This window comes from Sceloporus occidentalis, unplaced genomic scaffold (assembly GCF_023333645.1).
Source record: "Sceloporus occidentalis isolate IW3139 unplaced genomic scaffold, rSceOcc1.0.p SCAF_6, whole genome shotgun sequence".
In the NCBI taxonomy this organism is placed as follows: domain Eukaryota; kingdom Metazoa; phylum Chordata; class Lepidosauria; order Squamata; family Phrynosomatidae; genus Sceloporus; species Sceloporus occidentalis.
In genome coordinates this window covers 81,581,222-81,601,654 of record NW_028316986.1, presented here as the reverse complement: position 1 = coordinate 81,601,654, position 20,433 = coordinate 81,581,222, and the positions used below count along the sequence as shown (strand labels likewise).

The window sequence follows — 20,433 nt, the reverse complement described above, 5'->3', positions numbered from 1 at the left end:
CCAAGTCATACAGTGCTCAGACCACTACACCATGCTGGCTGTCAGTCTACTCTCATGTGTAGCTCTTATTAATGGTCCTCCAGAGACTCAGGGGGAACCCTATTTGGACCAATGGTGATGTATCCTCATTGTACCATCAGAGGAGGAAGCAGTCACTTCATACATAGATTTTAATCTCAGCCAGGCTACATACTTTACTTCATAGCAAAACTGTTCTTCCTCAGATTAGCACCAGAGCTACCGAGGACCAGGCAATATGTGTGTAATTTGCTCCCCATCATGTTCAATATAAACTCTTTCTAGCACAGGCTGTTTTGCCAATGGCTGGCCTTTGTAGAACCTATGAGCCAAGGCATTTATGAGGAAGGTGGCCTGGGAAATTTCCTTTTCAAAAACTCCATAGGATTTCATCCTTATGTCCTCTTTATGCTTGAGAATGACCCAGCCATTCAGTGGAATCCCTTGGATAAACAAAAGTTACAGAGGATTCGAATTGGAATCAGGCCTTGTTCAGTACACAGCATTGTCACAGGGGTGTCATCGTTTGAAGAAACAAACAAGAAGGCACTGTCAAAGAGCAAGCTGAGTTTAAAAACTCAAAATAGTGTCTTACCAGATCATGCAGAGATTGAATTCAAAAAAGGAGCCTGGTAAACAAGCCAAGATCAAAGGTCCAGATTTCTGACGGGTTCTCCCTGTTCTCCTGGGGCAGCTGAATCTTCTCAGGGAGGTCCAGGCTCAGTCCCTGGCTTGCAGAGGTTCCACAGGACTGACAATGGAGGCATCTGGCTTAGGCTCTGAGCTCAGTGTCCCAGCTGAGTCCCATTCTCCTGTCTCTCCTCTTCCAAGTAAGAATCCTTCAGACAGATACTATAAATTTTTCCAGGACTTCGTTGTTCTCCTGTGAGCCTGGTGCTATTTCAGCCAGTCTACTGCTTGGGACAATTCACAAGCCTGACAAACCTTTCCACATGCCAAAGCACATTAATACATCGGGAGAAACTAGTTTAAGATGTTGCAGCAGGCCCTTTCAATCTGACAGAAATAATGGGAAGAAACATTTGGATACGCAAATCATTCAATTGAACTCATGGAACATTTTAAAACTTTTCTATTTTATGAAGATTGTAAAATATCACTGTCTCTAAACAGATTTAAGGTTGAAGGATTTATGAAAAGATTCAGATGAATTAGTGGGAACTGAGGTAGATTGTTGATCATGCTTTTCCAAAGCTAATAAATACTGACCACCTCTCTCAAAACAAAATAGAAGGAGAACTGTGGATTGCCCATCTTTGTGGGGTGGGAATAAGGATGCTACTGTATTTTCGTGTATTATAATAAGTACAGTCTGACTCCAATTACTGGGTCATATGTTGAGTACTGTTTTGTTTTGTTTTGTTTTAAATGAATTGGTCTCTCCCACCATCATACATTGTAGCTTATGATTTTTATTTAGATGTTGTTTACAGACTAAACTAAGACAAGTTCCCCTTGTTTCATGGCAATCCATAAAGTGGGCCCAGAAGGCTCTCCTAACAAAGCAGTACATATGTAAATGTTTGAGAGAAAGAGTCTTGTAGAGGGTCACTCTTTGTGAGTGTATCATTATTAAACTCTTTGTATGTTCTGCTGTAACAAAATATAAAACTGTTTAGAATTATTTAAGTCAACAATAACATTTTCCATCCTGCATGTATGGAGAGAATGAAACAAATTTACAGATTTGTATATTTTTCATCTGTATGTTTTGTCTGCCAGTCATGGAGGAAGGCAAAGAGCAAAGAAGTGATTGAGGACAAGCTAGTCACTCTGAAAATACTGCTGAACCCCTGGAATCTGAAGCTTTACTAGAACTTGATCACATGCTTTCCAAGCTGATTTGCTTTTTTGATGCAAAACGACTAGAAAATTACTGATTTCAAAATGAAAATGAGATTTTCCAGGACACTGCATTCTGTGCCTGGTTTCAAATGCTGTTTGTGTCATGTACTTGTTAGGATACATACGCCTCTGAATACTAAACTGGCTTCTTCTGGAAACTCATCAAAGCTTTAACAGCAAAAGACCTTCCTGTTTGAACTGGCTTTTGGTAACAAGAATAAGCCACCAAAGAGCGCTTATAAATTCATGTTGAATTATAAAAAATGTTCTTTTAATTATTTCCCCCCTTCTCTTTCTTATTACATTACTAATCCTTATCGTTTGAATGCCTTGTATTCAAAAAGCCCATTCTAACTCAGGGAGGACCACTTGTATCTCTCCAAAGGGTTTTATTGTACTTGTAACTATATTACGATAAGCATCAAATATTCCCCTAGAGAATGAGCTTACATTGTGTAATGCATTGGGATCTGTGTTGAGACATGTTCTTCTGTACACTTTTGATCTTTGCCTGTGTATTACATCAAGGTCTGACAACCTCTATTCCTTCTTTGCTTATATACTCAAGCTCCTTTCAGAGTGGACATCTCCAGATCACCCTGGTGAGAGAAGACATTGGAACTTGTCAGAGCTTGATCTGAAGCATACATCTCAGACAAGATCTCTTGTTAGAAATCTGAGTGTCTCTTATATGCTAGAAATATGTGGGAAGGTTACTTATCATTGCCTTCAAGGATTTTAAAGAGTATGAGAGAGTTTGGAATTTATTCTGTGCAAAAAAAAAAAAGACATGTTGATTTTCTCTTGGCATTTTCTGTCTTTGGAAAAATGCTGTATTCTGCACAGAAAACTTGTGTTCTACACAGAAATGTTGTTTTCTATTTATAAAATGCAATTTTCTGTACAAAAAACCCATGCATTTTTATGCAGACTGAGAGGCTGTGCAGATCGCCCCTAAGGGGTGGCCTGCAGCCACTTCTATTTTCACCGGATCAGGACAGTGACAAACGTATGCTGCGGTCATGAACTGGATTTTCCAGGGTGCAAAAAGGAGCCACAAAAAGCAGCTCCTTTTAGCACCCTGGAAAGGGGGCAATAGCCATGGCACCGTGGCTTTAAGGCACTCCTTCGGTACTGCGTCATGTGCACACAGTGCCAGAGAAGTGCTGTAACGCCACGTGCCATGTAGTGCCAAGTACGCATAATGCCTCCCTGGGGGATGCCATGCCCCAACTCCACCCTCAAGCCAGCCTTTAAGGCTGGTGTGCACAGCCCCTAAGTCTCAAACCACTAAGATTCCCACTCATCTGTCTCACCCATTTTGAATTCTCTTCTCCCCTTGATTTTTTAAAAATGTTCCAAATAAGGGAATCCACACAAGAAATGTTTATACAAATAACACAGGATGTAATCTTTCTTTTGACTGTAGTAGTAAAGCCCTTCTTTTGTACTTTTTTACTGTTCCAGAACGGCAACTATTTTTCTGCCTTTGGTTATCCCTTTCAGCAGTTGTATTAGGATAAAATACAGTTCTGTCACTGGAAACAACAGGATATGTGCAAGGGAATGATTGCTTTGTTGGAAAGTATATTTAAATTTGTTGCTGCTGGGTGGCTGCAACAGGATTTGCGAAAACAGATTTGCATCAATAATGAATCCTTGTGTTCTGTCCATATGACTGGTGGTGGTGGGTGGTGGTGTGCCTTCAAGTCATTTCTGGTTTATGGCAACTCTAAGCTTGTGCCTTCAAGTCATTTCTGATTTATAGCAACCCTAAAGCTACCCTCTCAAAAGATTTTGTTGGTAAGATTTATTCGGAGGTGTTTTGCCTTTGCTTTCCTCTGAGACTGAGAGAATGTAACATGCCCAGTGGTCACCCAGTGGGTTTCCATAGATGAGCAGGTATTCAAACGCTTTTCTCCAGAGTTATAGGTCCTTATCACATGGAGGGACTTACATTGCCAAAATATTGCTTAACTGTTGCACAAGTGTCAAAGGTGAGATCATCCGTTGTGCTTCTAAAATGTAATTGAGGCTTCCCGCTTTCCTTCCGTCAACAAAGCGTGCTAGCAATGGTTCTTCATGGAGATTATGCATGATATTTTAGCAAATAAGACCTGCTTCTCCTTAAGATACCAGCCTGCCTGCTGTGCTCCTTTGCAGGATAGCTGATTATCTGTCTCCATTTTCCTATACCATGTCCCAAAGAATCCACAGACTCATGATCAGTCCTCATGGAGGTTCTATGAAAACAGGGGTTCTAAACCTCAAACCCCCTCCCTCTAGCTATTTTTGAAGTAGATGTTGCTATTTCAGGTATATACAGATATCTCCTTGCAGAATGAGTTTGCTATTATCATTGCTTAGGTCCAGACTATGAGAGACCGTATTTCCCCATATGAACCATCTAGAACCCTAAGATCCTCAGGAGAAGCCTTCCTCTCAGTCCCACTACCATCCCAGGCTCATTTGCTGAGGATACAAGAGAAAGCCTTCTCAGTGGCTACTCCTACCCTGTGGAACTCTGTTCCACAGGAGCCTAGGCTGGCTCCCTCCCGGCTGTCCTTTCACCAGGAAGCAAAGACATTTTTATTCCAGCAAGCTTTTTAAAATCATGCAGGCCAGTTTTATTGGGGAATGAGGGGTTGGGTTAGATTATTTTTAACCTGTATATTTAAATTTCGTATGTTATATTTTTTAAAACTTTTTACTGTTTTAATTGAATTATTTTAGTTGTTTTTAAAGTGTTGTTTTAATCTGTGTGTGTGTGGGTGTTGTGAGCTGCCTTGGGTCCCAACTTTGGAGAAAGGTGGGATAAAAATAAAATAAATAAATAAATAATATTAGTATATGAAATATCCTGCAATTTGTAGAAAGTGCTACAAGTAGGCATTTTAGTACAGTTAGTTGAAATTGGGAGTACTGTTAAGCACTTGATAAAGACTCCAAATAACAATCACAAGTAGTGATCACTTTCTCCACAAAATGTGTATGTGAATACAGTCGGCGCTTCTTATACACGGATTTTTTATACACGGATTCAAGCATACACGGTTTGAAAATGTTACAAAAAAGTATAAATTTACCTTGATTTTCCATTTTTTATAAGGGACACCATTTTGCTATGTCATTATATGTAATGGGACTTGAGCATACACGGATTTTGTTATACATGGGAGATCTTGGAACCAAACCCCAGCGTATAACAAGGGTCCACTGTATGCACATATATGAGAAATCCTAGAATCATAGAATGGTAGATTTGGAAGAGACCACAAGGGCCATCCAGTCCAACCCCCTGCCATGCAGGAAATCTAAATCAAAGCATCCCCAACAGATGGCCATCCAGACTCTGTTTAAAAACCTTCAAGGAGGGAGATTCCACTACACTCCGAGGAAGTGTGTTCTACTGTCGAACAGCCCTTACTGTCAGGAAGTTCCTCCTAATGTTGAGGTGGAATCTCTTTTCCTGGAGCTTGCATCCATTGTTCCGGGTCCTAGTCTCTGGAGCAGCAGAAAACAAGCTAGCTCCCTCCTCAATATGACATCCCTTCAAGTATTTAAACAGGGCTATCATATCACCTCTTAACCTTCTCTTCTCCAGGCTAAATATCCCCAGCTCCCTAAGTTGTTCCTCATAGGGCATGGTTTCCAGGCCCTTCACCATTTTAGTCGCCCTCCTTTGGACACGCTCCAGTTTCTCAACATCCTTTTTGAATTTTGGTGCCCAGACCTGGACACAGTATTCCAGGTGGGGCCTGACCAAACCAGAATAGATAAATCAGTTCCTGTTTTTGTGTTGGACCCCCAACTGGGTTTTGTATTACAGTTGCTTTGAGGCAGCTGAGTTGCCTATCAGTGATCAAGACTCTTTCTTTAGTAATTTGTGCTGCTCTGAACATTTGTGCTGTAGAAATTTGATGCAAGCTTGATTTAAGTGCTATCACTCAGATGTGATTAGTTTGTTTGGACATCAGCACATTTCTCATATTTTAAAAAAATATGTAAAATAGAAACTGAAGGAGCATGCAACTCTGAACTCTATATGGCTTGTTGACAACAAATAGTAAAATATTTTTCTTCATTAGGACTTCGGGTGTGTGCACTCAAATTTTATATTAACAAGGGGGGTTGTAAGTCTTCCTTTTCCTTTGCAATCACAGGTGACAAGTATTGCAACAATAGACACAAAAGAGGCCTAATTTTAAGGTAGCAAACTCTAGAGGCACAAAAGAGGCCTAATTTTATGGTGGCAAACTTTGCCAGATCAACAACCTCTCCTTGCTTCACGAATGCCAGAAATTATATGCATGATATTCCTGAGGCATTATCCCATTTATTAGATTTTACTGTATTTGATGGCATTCATGCAAAAGTCTGAAATCATGCAAGTGACATCATCCTATCCAGTTAAACCTTAGCAGTGAAGCAGACAATGTGTTCAAGTTATTCAATAGCATGGATTTCATTAAGCACTTTTCCTGCAATATCCAAGGAAATAAAAGCTTAGAAATCTCTGTGTTTGTTCTGGTTTATTCTTTTACCTGGTTAATCATTTAGATTCCTGTAACTGTTGCACTATGTATTGCTTGTTATCCACACTGACTTATTTATTTTTCCAAGTCACTTTTGTCAAATCAAATCAGAGACTTAGGGGCTGTGCAGACTACCCGAAGCCAGATCGGGGCAGCAGCAACTGCATGCTGTAGCCCCAATCTGCCCTTTGCAGGGTGTAATAGCTGCAGCACCATGGCTTTATAGTGCTCCTTCGTGGTTGCATCTTGTGGACACAGTGCCATGGGAGCACTGTGATGCCATGCACTGTGTGGTGCAGCATGTGGCATCATGCCAGCCTGTGGGCAGAGCCGGGACATGCATCATGTAGACGCTACACCCCAACTCTGCCCCCAACCCGGCCAAAGATGCCAGTGTATACAACCCCTTAGTTGAATTAAGAATTATTTGAGATCCATAATGTTAATCTGACAATTATCTCAGCATTAACAAAGTAAGGGGAGAGTGAGGGTGTAAGAATTATACCAGAATGTCAGGGTTTTTTTTTAAACAACAAAATTATAGACTAAATTTTAATGAATCAAGTATGTGCCCTGTTGTTTAAACGTAGTGGTTTGTCACAGTGTTGCAGTTTTGTGATAACAATGCTCACAGAAAGGAATTTAAATTTGAGTCCATTAACAAATGGTTATTTATTGATATGAATCCCAAAAATAACATTCTTGTTTCAGATGCAAAAATATAAAAACATCTGGTTCCTATAATAAAGTAACAAACAAGTATATAGTTGCAATGAGGCTGATTATAGTATTTAAACTACACCAGTTACACCCCCCCTCCACATACACACATCAAAAGGTGATGTCATGTAGTGAATGAAATTTGATTTCATGGCAGCTTCACTCTTACAGGATGAAGCAGACTGATTTTAAAACTGAGGGACAAGGATAAAGTGTGACATTGACAGCTACAAACTGCTAACTGCCTTTGAAGATGTTTGCTTTGCGGATTCTTTTGAAAAATACCTTTGGCAGGCATCATAAACAGGTCAAGACAAAAACAATGATGCAAAATTAGAGGTTAGGATCTGAATGAATATAGATCATTGCAGGAGGGGAGGAATAGTGCAGCAGCAAAGGTGATCTGATGTAAGTGATCTTACTATTTTCATTCAGTAAACATATTGCAGCTTTAATGGGCAGTGCGAGTTTATCAGATTCCCCACTCATCCATCTCACTTTGTTAAAAAGCAAACTGATACTTGGGGTTCTGAACTGGATAATGATCAGGTTAAGCCCTGTCATTTCACAAGAAAGCAATGAAGCATTATGTTTTTGTACCACTTTTCATCTAAGGGACCTTGTAAGTGCTTTTCAGACATAAGTGCAGCAATCAGACATAGTGCACCATAAGCCATTCACCATTTAATCAATTGTATTATTGATTAGAAAGGCATCCTGCTGTAGTTTTTCCTCTGGTGTGAAGATCAGGCATTTGATCCTTCCTCATGAAGTGAAATGTAGCTGCAACAATGGCTGTTAGACAGGGAGATGACTTGTGTTAGTTTATACTTGGTCAGTGGTGGTATAAAGGATCTCTTCATCCCATTTCCTCTTTTCCAGGGAAGAAATGTATTTAATTTCAGTTTTGTTCCATCTCTTCCTTCAACATGGCTAACAAAAATAGTTTGAAACAAAGCACTTGTAGTCATGTACAATTGCCGAAGTCCAAGTTTATTCTTGGAAAGAGGGTAGTGAGGTGCTCGAGAGGGGCATTTTTGCTTTGCCACAAAACTCATTCTTATTATTTTTAAATTAACATGTATACTATAAAATAAATCAGATAGGTAGTGCTGCCTGCTGACATCAGGCTAGCTTCAAAGGCTCTATGGATTGAAAAGAGCAATTTCAAAAATGAGAATCTTTTGTAGATGGAGAAGTTATATTTTCGAGAGGAGTAGTGTAGATCCATTGAATCAATTGGATGGTGAGACAACATTCAGGCAAATCCCTTTGATCCAACAGGATTTATTCCAGGTGTGAGACCTGTGCAGCTCTCCAGGTGTTATTAGTCCACAACTTTCAGAGACCCTACCTAGCCAGTATACCCAGTTCCAGTTCAACATGAGAGAGGAGGCTGCACAGCACCAGGGCACAAATTTATACAGATGAGGGGTTTTGTTTTAACCCTTGTAAAAAACACAGCTGACAATTACACACACACACACACCAAAACAGTGCCCTGAAATATAACTAATTATAAAGTCTTATGGCATATATATGCATTCTGTTTTTCATTTATCCTTTTTATATGTATTTTTATTTTTGACATTTAGTAAGAGTTTTGACTATGGGAGGGAAAAATATCTAATTTTTCTTAGTTGGCAACATGTTGTTTTCAGTAGTATGTATGATATTTAATAGAGATATTTGATGACCTAACCTAATAGCAACAGTAATAGCAATTACATTTCTATACTGCTTATCAATGTACTCAGCACTCTCTAAGTAGTTTACAATCTGTAAGCCAGTTGCCCCCAACAAACTGGGTACTCATTTTATTGACCTAGGAAAGGATGGAAGGCTGAGTCAACCACTGCACCACCAGGGCTCCTAAACCTAAACTCGTAAAAGGTTTATCTGGAAATGCTTCCGGAACTGAAGCTGAACTATTCAAAATGATTTGTGTGCTAAAATGATTTCTTATGTATTTGAGAAAGACAATTGAAGACTGTTGTGTTACTTGTTCTTACCATATAAAATAAATTAAGTAATTTTATTATTTGTGCTTGGTAATTTTTTTAAAAAATTAAAAATTTGAAGAAGGTGAAATTACCCTTGCCTAGGGCATGAAATAGCCTGGAACTGGCACTGAGACCACATTATTTTCACTCGTAATTTAGGCCCATGGAAGCAAGATCAGATTTGGTAAATTTGGTAGCTATTTACCCTGGGGAATTCTAGGAGTTGTAATCCACAAAAGTAGCTGTTCCAAACATTAATGTAGGAGCTGTAAATGCTCTACAAATCAGAATATATGGCTTCCAGAGGTGTACAAAATTAAGGCTGTTTATTTTGATATTAGTTTCTTTTTCTTGCCAAACTGGGTGCAGAGGAAACTCCTTTCTCTCATGGCATGCACCTTTAGCTATTACCACACTGTGTTGTTTGTTCAGGAGAACAAGTATAAGTCAATGTTAAATCTGCTCCAGAGACCTGTCAAGTAAACCTTGCTACTAAAGACAATACCTTAAGATTCCTGGCAATGTGAATTAACATTTTGTCATCTATTTTGTTTCCACAGCTTCCCATCACTGAAAAAATAAGAATCATAGCACAGAAAATCTATGGAGCTCAGGACATAGAGCTGTCTTCTGCTGCACAATCTCAAATAAATCGCTATAGTCAACAGGTAAAAACAAGAATGTCTGTGATTTGGATGCACTGTGGGTGTTATTTCTTGTAATTTATAAATTACGGTATGTTTGTTTGAATGATAGATAAGAATTGTGTGGTCTATAATATGAGCTTCCTGTGTTTCAGGAACAAAAAGCCTGTTCATTCAGTCTGCTACTCCGTAGGGTCTACCTTTTCAAGAATAGTGGAGGATAATATCTCTTACTAACCCAATGGCCAGATACGATTCAGCTTGTAGTCCAGCTGGTTTCTATATTTAAAAGGGAAGGGGCACCATCTCTTCCTTTCAGGCAGAAAAAGTCTTTGGCTAGCATGTTTTTGTGTGTGAACAATTTACAAACAGAACTATCTATCTATTTATCTGTCTATATATCTATGCACACACACATACAGTCGCCCCTCCATTTTTGCAGGGGATCCATTCCACCGCCCCATCGCAAAAGTTTTTTAGTCTATAAATCCAAAATGTCTGCCTCTTATCCAAATGTTTGAAAAAAGATGACATCTCAGTACTGATTACCCAAAAAGCTAGGGCGGAGGACTTGGGAGTGATCAGCAAACCCATTTAAGCTTTATTTAGCGCTATCTGGGTCTTCCACAAGTCTTTGGGCCAGCATGCATTTCCCATGTGAAACTTCCAAGTGTTCCAAAGGTCATCATGAGCATTCCTTTCCCTTACTCCAGACCATAAAGATGTCATTAATGTATCACCTCCATATGATTTGTCACTTGCCTTATTAAGGATGTTATATTATAGTTTGTTTATGAATAGATGTGCATAAGAAAGAGCCATGCAAGTACCCATAGCTGTATCTATAGTAGTAAGTAGTGATCTTCATTGAATGTGAAATTATTTCAGGTGAGGGCTAGCCTTGCTGAAGTGGTAATAATGTCTGTTGGAAAGTAATCAAAGGTCTTAATATTGTTTAAAGCTTGAATCCTTTCAGTATGTAGTATATAAGTGATGCAACATCCGGTATAACATATACTCTCTCACTCTCTCTCTCTCCGTGTGTGTGTGTGTATATAGGCAACAACAACTTGGTGCAAATTCCTACACTCCACTCATTTATACCAGTCAAAGAATTTAGCTTTGTTACAAAGTCTGCCTTACATCAACACAGGATCCTGAAGGGAGGAGGGATTTTTATTTACACAAGGCAGGATACACACAACCTCAGTAATAATCTGACTTTTTTTTTGTTTTGTTTACTGTCTCTCAGGGTTTTGGAAATCTGCCAATTTGTATGGCAAAAACTCACTTGTCCCTGTCCCACATGCCTGAGTGGAAAGGTGTGCCCACTGGTTTCATTCTGCCTATCAGTGATGTGAGAGCCAGTATTGGAGCAGGCTTTATATATCCATTGGTGGGAACGGTGAGTAGTGTCTTCTGCACTTGTAACATGTGATTTAGTCATTATATGGTTTGTAAAATGCTCTCACAACACTTATTAGAAGAAACAGTGTATAAATTCCTACAATAAACAACTCTAAACCCCACCCCAGGCACTGCCTGCTGGTGCTCTTGGACCTCTAAGTGGTGTTTGATACCATTAATCATAGTCCTTCTGGAACGCTTGAGATGGATGGGATTCAGAGGCAATGTGTTGTAGTGGTTTGGGTCTTACTTCTCAAGCAGGTTCCAGATGGTGGTGCTTGGGGATAGCTGCTCCTCAAAAAAAGAGCTATTATATGATGTACCACAAGGTGCCATTTTATCCCCAATGATATCCAACATCTACATGCAACCACTGGGAGAGATCATCCACAGGCATGGGGTGGGATATTATCAGTATGCAGGATCTCCACTGCCCCATCCCAGATTCGTCCCTTTTCACTTGCTGCCCCTCACTCCTGGAACCCTCTTCCCCCATGAACACGGGTCATCACTTCATTGACGACTTTTAAATCTGAGTTGAAGACTATCCTGTTCAGGGAAGCATTCCCAGGCACTGTGTGAATATTTATTTGATATTTGACTAGATAGTGGGTGTTGATGTTTAATTATTGCCTGCTTTTTTAAAACTAATTCTATTTTATATTATTACCTATTGTTTATATGTATTTTGTAGATTGCATGCCATTGGCAGGTTTTATATTTTTATATTTTTATTGATTTGATTATTTGTATGTATAGCGCTGTGTACATTTACAGCACTATAGAAATAAACTATAAATCATCATCATCATCATCTCTGGCTTCCTCACATTAGCAGCACGCTGGGTTGTGGCTGAGAGTTTCTGAGAGTATTTGACTTATTGTTCAACATCACCAGTGAAAGCACAGAAGGAAGGAAGTGATTCCTGAATAGAAGTGGGGTTTTTTTGGAATTCAGGAAATTCTGTCATGAGGACTCTCAGGCCTTGGAGCATGCTTTCTATGGCTTGGGCCAGGAAACATTCCTTTCACCACAAACACACTAAACTGTTAGCATTTCCGAAGAAAGAGGTAATCCATAACATGACTTCAACCTTTTGTGCTCACTTGGGAAACTTGTTAATGGATTGTGGAATGTAATGAGTAAGACAAAATATTAGATGACTACTAGACTCACTGTAATTGCAGAAGTATTTTGTATTGTCTCATTATTATATCATCATCATCATCATCATCACCATCCCATATTTCCCTAATACTAAGATGCAAGGCAGCTTACAAAATATGAAAACAAGTACAGATAGAAACACATACAAAGACATCAGTAAATATATATATAAGTTATTGTAATATACAACTAAACAATCAAAAGAGAAGTTAAAATCAACCAGACAGCATGCAATTAAAAGCATACTACTGAAAACCTGTAGATGTTTTTTTAAAAAAACATGCTGGAGGGAGCAATGAGGAGGGAGTCATCCTAGCTTCCCCAGGGAGGGAGTTCTAAAATTGGGACTTCTCAGCCACTGAGAAGGCTTTTAAAGGTGAAGGTAAAGGTTTCCGCTTTGACATGATTGTCTAGTCATGTCCAACTATAGGGAGTAGTGCTCATCTCTGTTAGTAAGCTACGGGTACCAGTGTTATCAAAGATGACTCTGTGGTCATGTGGCCAGCATGACTATACAAGACACTGTTATCCTCCTGCTGAAGTAGTACCTTGCACTTTGAACTTCTAAGTTGGTAGAAGCTGGGACTAGTGATGGGAGCTCACTCTGTCACATGGTGCTTGGGCCTTGAACTGCTGACATGTCAACCTTGCGGTCATCAGAGTCAGTGTCTTAACCTCTGAGCCACCATGTCCATGAGAAGGCCCTTGGTGAAATCTAAATTCTACAAATGTACCAGTGTGTGAAATTTTTGCATTAACTTAAGGCATATCTCAGTTAAATTATGATTGCAATTGAATGAGGGATAACATCACTCATTTTGGAGTAGCACTTTAATTTTTAGTTATTTTTCATAATTATGAAGTGTCTCCCCAATACGATGATGGAAGAGGAATATCACATGCTTGAAGCTTGTGCTGCTGCGGCTTCATGCTGCAGTGAAGGTTGGGGAAACAGTAGATGAGAGGAGACTGTATTCTGTACCCTAGACCAGTAGCTTGTAGTGCTTGGTTTAATTAAAAAAAATAACTAAAGATATCTAGTCTAGTTGATGTCAAGAAACAGGTAACTGGGAAGAAGAAGAATGAAACCACTACTTGGGGTGTGGGAGTTCAGAACAATGCCTGTATATAATTATTTCTTATAAGAAATAGTCAGGTTTGGTCTCCCTCAAGATCAACAGAATGTACTTCCAGCATCCACATCTGCATTTCTGTTTTAGATGTGGGTTCAATTAATTTATATTACAGTACACTGCTTTTCTATGTTCCTGTCATATGAAAATTTAAAGCAAATTGTAATTTTTGAAACTCTTTTGAATGGAGGGAGGGAGAGGGAAATTTTATAAAATGTAAATAGCAGATTCATTGGACTTTCTCCATATTTTTCAGGTGGGTGGGAACATACTGGCCTTTTACAGAGGAACTGTAATTCATGGTGCCATGGCTTTTAGCTTATCTTTCTATGACCCTGACTAAGGGCTACATGGTATGTTCACAGGTGGATTGTTGACATCATGACTTGGCTATAGAGAGAGCTGGCAGGAAGGCTTCTCAAGTGTGTTTAGGAAACTGGTGAGATCATTTGTGAGTTATGTTTGGGTGGAGAATTATTGCTAATGCTTGTGAGCAGAGTCATTTCCACCCAAAAGTTAGTGCAACTTTGTATTTTCCCACATAGTAGTTAATTTGCTTTAGTTGTGTTCTCTACAATACAGAAGAATGCAATATTGGCATAGTCTAGAAATAGCAACAATTTTGAGAGAAGACATAGTTGTATTGTTTGCCTCTCTGCAGATAAGATAAACATAATTTTACTCTACCAGTTTTTGTAGTCACTTTTATCTCACCCTGGGGCTTTTTTTAAAACTAATATTTTTTGTATTCACTTTGTAACCACATCATTATGAAATGTAAATGTTTCTACCTGGTTATTTTGAAACACAAATAAAAGCCAAATAACTACTGGAATGTCAGAAATGTTGATTTCAGTGGATTATAGTTTTCCTAGGATGTCACTTGGTTATAAATTGTTTAGTTGTAAGAAAAATCACAGTGCATTCTTTATATGACTTTATATGACTACAGTTCAGATACTGCAAGCTAACATTCCGTTTGCAAAATTTGGTTCATTTTATTCTGTTACTGGCCTCAGTCCTCTGAAAGTATTCACTTACCTGTGATCTGGAATGAAGCATCTTGTGACAATTTCTAAAGGCTGGCCTTGGAGAAGTTGTTAGATTAAAGATGGTCCTATCTTTTGAGAGGATTGCTCAGTTGCTTAATGGTTTGTTCCTTTTACTGATGAGCATCAGAGAGTTCCATAACTGCACATACTGTTTTTCCTCAAATCCATTATCAGTTCTTTGCATCATAATTAGGGATGCCATATCCCAGCGGCCCCTGGGACAAACCCGCTTTTGGGGGGGCCCTGCCCGCCCCAGCCCGGTTCCCCCCCAATTGGGGCCTTTGTCCGGGGCCCAGCCTCCAGGCCAGGCAAGCTCATGTGGCCATTACCGCAGCCGCTAACGCGGCTGGCCGGCCACCCACCTCCTCCTCTTCCTCCTCCTCCATGGCCGCGCCGCACCGCCCTCTGCCTCCACCTCTCCTCCTCCACCCCCCCAGCGCAGCTGCTGCACAGCCTGTGGCGCTTGCCTGGGCCACGGCCAGCAGCAGCGCGTGCTTGCACGCGGGGCTTAAGGGGCAGCACTCGCCTCCTAAGCCTTCTGGCCGTTGGCAGACGAGCAGGGGCTGGCCTAGTTTCCAGCCCCAGTCTGCCATTGGCCAGTGTCAGGAGCCTTGGAAGAGGAGGCGGAGGCAAAGGAGGAGGAGGAGGAGGAGGCAAAGGAGGAGGAAGAGGAGGCAACGGAGGAGGAGGTGGCAGAAGCAAAGGAGTAAGAGGAGGAGGAGGAGGCACAGGAGGAGGATAGGCCTCTGGGCCAGGGGGAGGGAAGAGTTTTTATTTTTATTTTTAAATATATACAACCCAGCCTTGGTTTTTTATTTTATTTTATTTTATTTTATTTTATTTTATTTTATTTTATTTTTGTTATTAAATAACAAAGTGTCTTCCATTTTGACCATGTCTAAGAAACATGCATTTATATTAACATTTTTTAAAAAATCATTATTTTTTTGGCGTGTCCTCCATTTTTAGAAAAATGTGTCCTACATTTGTAAATCTTGTCCTACATTTGTCCTGGTTTGGAGCTCCTGACTTATGGCAACCCTAATCATAGTCCATCCTGACAGATTGAAGACACTATTACATCTCTCACATGTTGTTGTTGTTATGAATGTATACATGCATAAAGGCAAAGGTAGTCCTTTGACATGAATGTTTAGTTGTGACTAACTGTAGGGGGCAGTGCTCATCTCCATTTACAAGCCAAAGAGCCAACATTGTCCAAAGACTGCTCTGTGGTCATGTGGCCAGTATGACTGCACCAAGTGCTGTTACCTTCCTACTGAGAAGTGATACCTATCTACCCACATTTGCATGCTTTCAAACTACTAGGCTGGTAGAAGCTAGGACTAGTGACAGGAGCTCACCCCATCATGCAGCACTCGGGCCTCAAACTGCCAACCTTCCAGTCATCAGAATTGGCATCTTGACCACTAAGCCACTGCTTACATGTATAACCTCCTTGTATTCCAGAAGTGGGCAAACCATAATCCATAGGCCACATGTAACCCCCAAGGCTGTTTGTGGTCCCTAGAGATCAGAAATTGCCCCAAAATGCTCTCTAGGCTATGGAAGCATTTTTGCCATGTTTTTTTACTAACTAGGACAATCTAGGCCCAAGTGAAGCCTTTAAAAAAGGAAATTAACTTTGTCTCATTTCCTGTTTCTAGTTAATATTTTTTTTGCTAGGGGTGTAGTGGAGGGTGTGGCCCAGCCACATCTCCTGGGCACTAATGCAACCTCTTAGACTTCCCACAGTTGTCCACCTCTGCTTTATACCATAACAAAATTCAAAGTGGCATGTAAGCTTCCAAGGGTGGTCCCTCATCCAAATACTGAAACTAAGCAAGGTGTGCTTAGTTTCAACAAAGTGCCTGAATTATGTGCCATAAGTCCGTACATTTAGACATGCTAAAGGTTGCTAAGCAAGATGTTAAATATGAAGGCTTGATCTGCAAACACCCAGTAGATGATGACTTGCATCCTAAAAATTTACATTGTATGGTTGATTTTCCCTTTAATGCAGTTTTTTTTTTCAGAGAGGGGAGATAAGTACTGAAGTGTAAATAAAAAAAGATGCAGAAAATCTCACATAATTTCACCCAGCTGGGGTAAAAGTTTTGAAACCATTCATTCTTGCATATGATTTATATGCAGTTTACATCCCAAATTCCATGCCACTTGCTCCAGCATTGAGTAGTTATGAAATCTCTCATCCAAATATGGACCTGCTAAGCAAGGTCTGCTTAGTTTCAACAAAGTGCCTGAATTATGTGCCATAGGTCCATACATTTAGACATGGTAAAGGCTGCTAAGCAAGATGTTAAATATGAAGACTTGAATCTACAAACACCCTGTAGTTGATTACTTGCATCCTGAAAATTAACACTGTATGATTGATTTGCCTTTTGGTGCAGGTTTTTTTAGGAGGCGGGGAAAGTATTGTACTGAATTGTAAAATTAAAAAAAAAAGATGCAGAAAATCTCACATAATTTCACCCAATTGGGGTAAAAGTGTTGAAATTACTCATTCTTGCATATGATTTACATGCAGTTTACATCCCACATTCCATGCCACTTGCTCCATTGTTGAGCAGTTATGAAATCAGTATGCATATAGAACTTTCCAGACTGAGGATAGCTTCATGTGTTACACCAAAGTGGGCTGCTGCATTCCTCTCTTGGCCTGGAGTAGCACTATTACTTACCATGAGTTTTTAAGTCACACAAATGACCTTCCAAAATTACAGAAAATATTTATAATAACAACAACAGTAAAACTGTCACCACTTTTTTGTGGTCATATATCATATATGCCTAAAATGATGATGATGGTAATAATAATAATAATAATAATAATAATAATAATAATATGTAAAACCCTGGCTTAACAAGGAAGTAGGGAAAAGTTGTAGAAATACAGTGAAATTAGGAGAGAAGCCATGGTTGAGTGCACACCATAGTAATGTTCCATTGTTCCCATCTGTTGTGTACTTGAGTCAGTCTCTGCCATTTTCCTCTAGGTTTAGATGGATCTATGACTGAATTTCTGGAAGAAGCATTGGTATTACCAGCCTAGATGAACGAAAGATTCATGCACATAATATCTAGAACCAGATAACCGTTTCTCTCTCTCTCTCCATATCTTTCCCTCTTGATTCTCGATTTCCCTCCCTCTAAACACCTTGGCCGCTATAAAACATATTAATATTTATAAAACATAAATATAAAATATAAAACAAAAATAAATTATATTTATAAAACATAAAACATGTGTATATTTACAGCACTTTATAAATAAAGGTTAATAATAATAATAATAATAATAATAATAATCTGAATGATGGAGTGCCAGTTTTCTGCACTTGAGAACATGTTTGTAAAGATGGAGGGGAAATCTATAATCTGAGAAGCTGTAATTACGTGCATTTTGATGTGTGAAATACTTTCTCATATCAACCTTAAGCACAAGAGTAAAATAGGCTATATTTCAATATAATTTCATTATAAAGGTCATTTGTGCTAAGTCCAATAGGCCAAGAATATTCTCATTTCCTGCTTTGCATTCCTGCCTTCATTCAGTTGATTCTGACAATTGGTTCTAATTATATAATGTGCTAGGGTAGCATACCTGTTTATTATTTAATCTCCTTGTATACTGTACTACTCAGTGTGCTATTTTTTTAAAAAAATGTTGAGTTTTATTATATTGTATTGTAGTCACTGGGAAAAAAACCCACAGCTAGCTTGCAGCACTTTATAATATAATAACATTTTTTCCGTGTAGCTGTTTTGGCAGCTGGAGGTAGTTTAATTTTGATATGTTTGACATAAAGAATGGAATGTGTTCATATTTGCAGTCCAGAAATATGGTTTTTTTTTTAAATGAGACATTACCACTCCAAGCACTGTCAGGTTGTTTGTTTGCTTTTCCTCCAAAAGCTGTTTAATTCTTCCTTACTGACATGCAGCATATCATTCAAACACAGTGGTAGCAACATGATGTCCTGTTACTTGCATTGCCAAAAAATGACTGAGAGAATGGCAAAGAATGCCAATGGGGGAGGAAATAGAACTGTGTGTGTGCACACATGCGCATGTATACACACTCATGCATATATGCTGTACATTATTAATTGAAAAGGTAGGATTCTTCCAGAGGGAAATTATAATGGGTGGAAAGTAAATACACACTCAGACACTTGCCCTTCTGGACATTTGCTGTTGGATTTCAAAAACTGGATGTGCAAAATTTTTCAGAGTTATTATTATTATTATTATTATTATTTTGGTTAACAACTTCAACATGAGATTCCTTAAAATGTTGCATGGAGCTGAACTATAGAACAATTTGGTAGTCAGGTTTTCGGCATTGTAGAGGGCTTTGGGCAGGAGGGATTGGATATGCCAACACTACCAGGAATGTTGTGTTGGACTGCGACTAGAACAAAAGGAAGGTGAAAGAAAGGACAAAAGACATATTCAAACCAGAGTTCCCACTTAACCAATTAAAATGGTGTCCAGAATGTGATGACCTGGTCAATACTCATATGCATTAATCCAGGATATCGTATTCCATCTTCTTGTTTAAGGGACTTTCCAACTTCTTGCATAGATTGTTTTACATAACAACAAAAACCAAAGAAGGAGGAGATATGCTTGACTTGTTGAGATATGGTGGACTTGTTGATAATGTTGGCTTCCAAGTTGAGAAGTAGCTCAGATGCTGTTCTTGTCAAGCCAGTAATTGAGAATATGGCAAATGTTACATTAGAAATTTATGAGACATTTAAAATTACATGAAAGTTATAAAAAATAGGCAAGGGGAAGAGTCATTCGGTTGATTGAACAGCTTTCATTTTCAGGTGCACATCCCATGTTTGGAAAGGTAGCTATCGACAAAAGATGATCTGTAGCTTCTTGTCATGTTTCTAATTATTGTCAAAAGTTTAGTAATTTTTGTTTCTCTTTGTTCTGACCATTGTAATATTACATGTACTGAAAATAATGTGTGTATGTGTCAATGTGCATTCACTTCAGACAGAAAGAAAGGAATTAATTAGGCTTCACTCCAGCCAAATCTGATAACTTTTAAGTTATATCAATTTCAATGAGAGGGTTAACTGTATGTTTAAATTTCTTTCCATAAAGTTATGGGGCTTAAAAATATTTATGGTAGGATACAACTCAGCAAATATATGTTTAAACTACTTAAGTGGGACAAGCTGTCCCCTTTAATCAAAATTATTAACAGCCAAAAATACAAAATGCCAAACCAGCCAAAAATGTAAAATGCCAAATTAAGGTTATGCAGATCATGGGCAATGGTATTATTCTACTTCGCTGTAGCAGTTCTTTAGCAAGTCAGTTTTTTAAAAAATGCTCTGGCTTTTAATTTTAAGTGGGGCTTTGATTAGAAAGAATGGCTGAATCAGTTCAAAAGGCTCCACATAACCCTGAGGTCTTGCTTTATTCTTCCAGTTGTATCTTATTACTCGTCCTCCATTCTCTTACTGCCAGGAAAACTGTCAGCTCACACTCCTTATCTAATCCATTGCTAGAAAGGTTTGGCACCCTCTGGCTGAGTAGAAGGTTACTTACACCCCAACCCTGAGGCTGTCTTGTTACTTCTCTTAATAATTAGCAGCTGTCTTTGCTCTTACTTCAGTTTATTTCTGGGAGAAATGCAAGAAGGGAGTCTTTTGAGGAGGAACCCAATGTGAAATGGGCTAATTTCAGAGATACTAGGAACTACCTGGGAAGTAAATGTCTACAGGAGAAATATAAAATATTAAATCTGGTTTATTATTCCCCATTTCCTGTTGACAAGGCTAAATGGTGATGGTGGTCTGTTGGCTGAAATGTTGGTGTTTATTTCTTTTTATAAATA

General features: G+C 39.0%; 1 protein-coding gene across 2 annotated transcripts in view; it reads left to right on the top strand.

Moving 5' to 3' along the window:
- The window catches only part of LOC149311003 (monofunctional C1-tetrahydrofolate synthase, mitochondrial-like), a 185,099-nt gene that overhangs the window by 127,738 nt on the left and 36,928 nt on the right, over positions 1-20,433 (top strand). For both annotated transcript variants that reach the window (XM_089530194.1, XM_089530195.1), the window contains 2 exons: positions 9,703-9,810; positions 11,039-11,191. In XM_089530194.1, the coding sequence (XP_089386320.1) occupies positions 9,703-9,810; positions 11,039-11,191 (261 nt within the window). The remainder of the gene's footprint in view (positions 1-9,702; positions 9,811-11,038; positions 11,192-20,433) is intronic.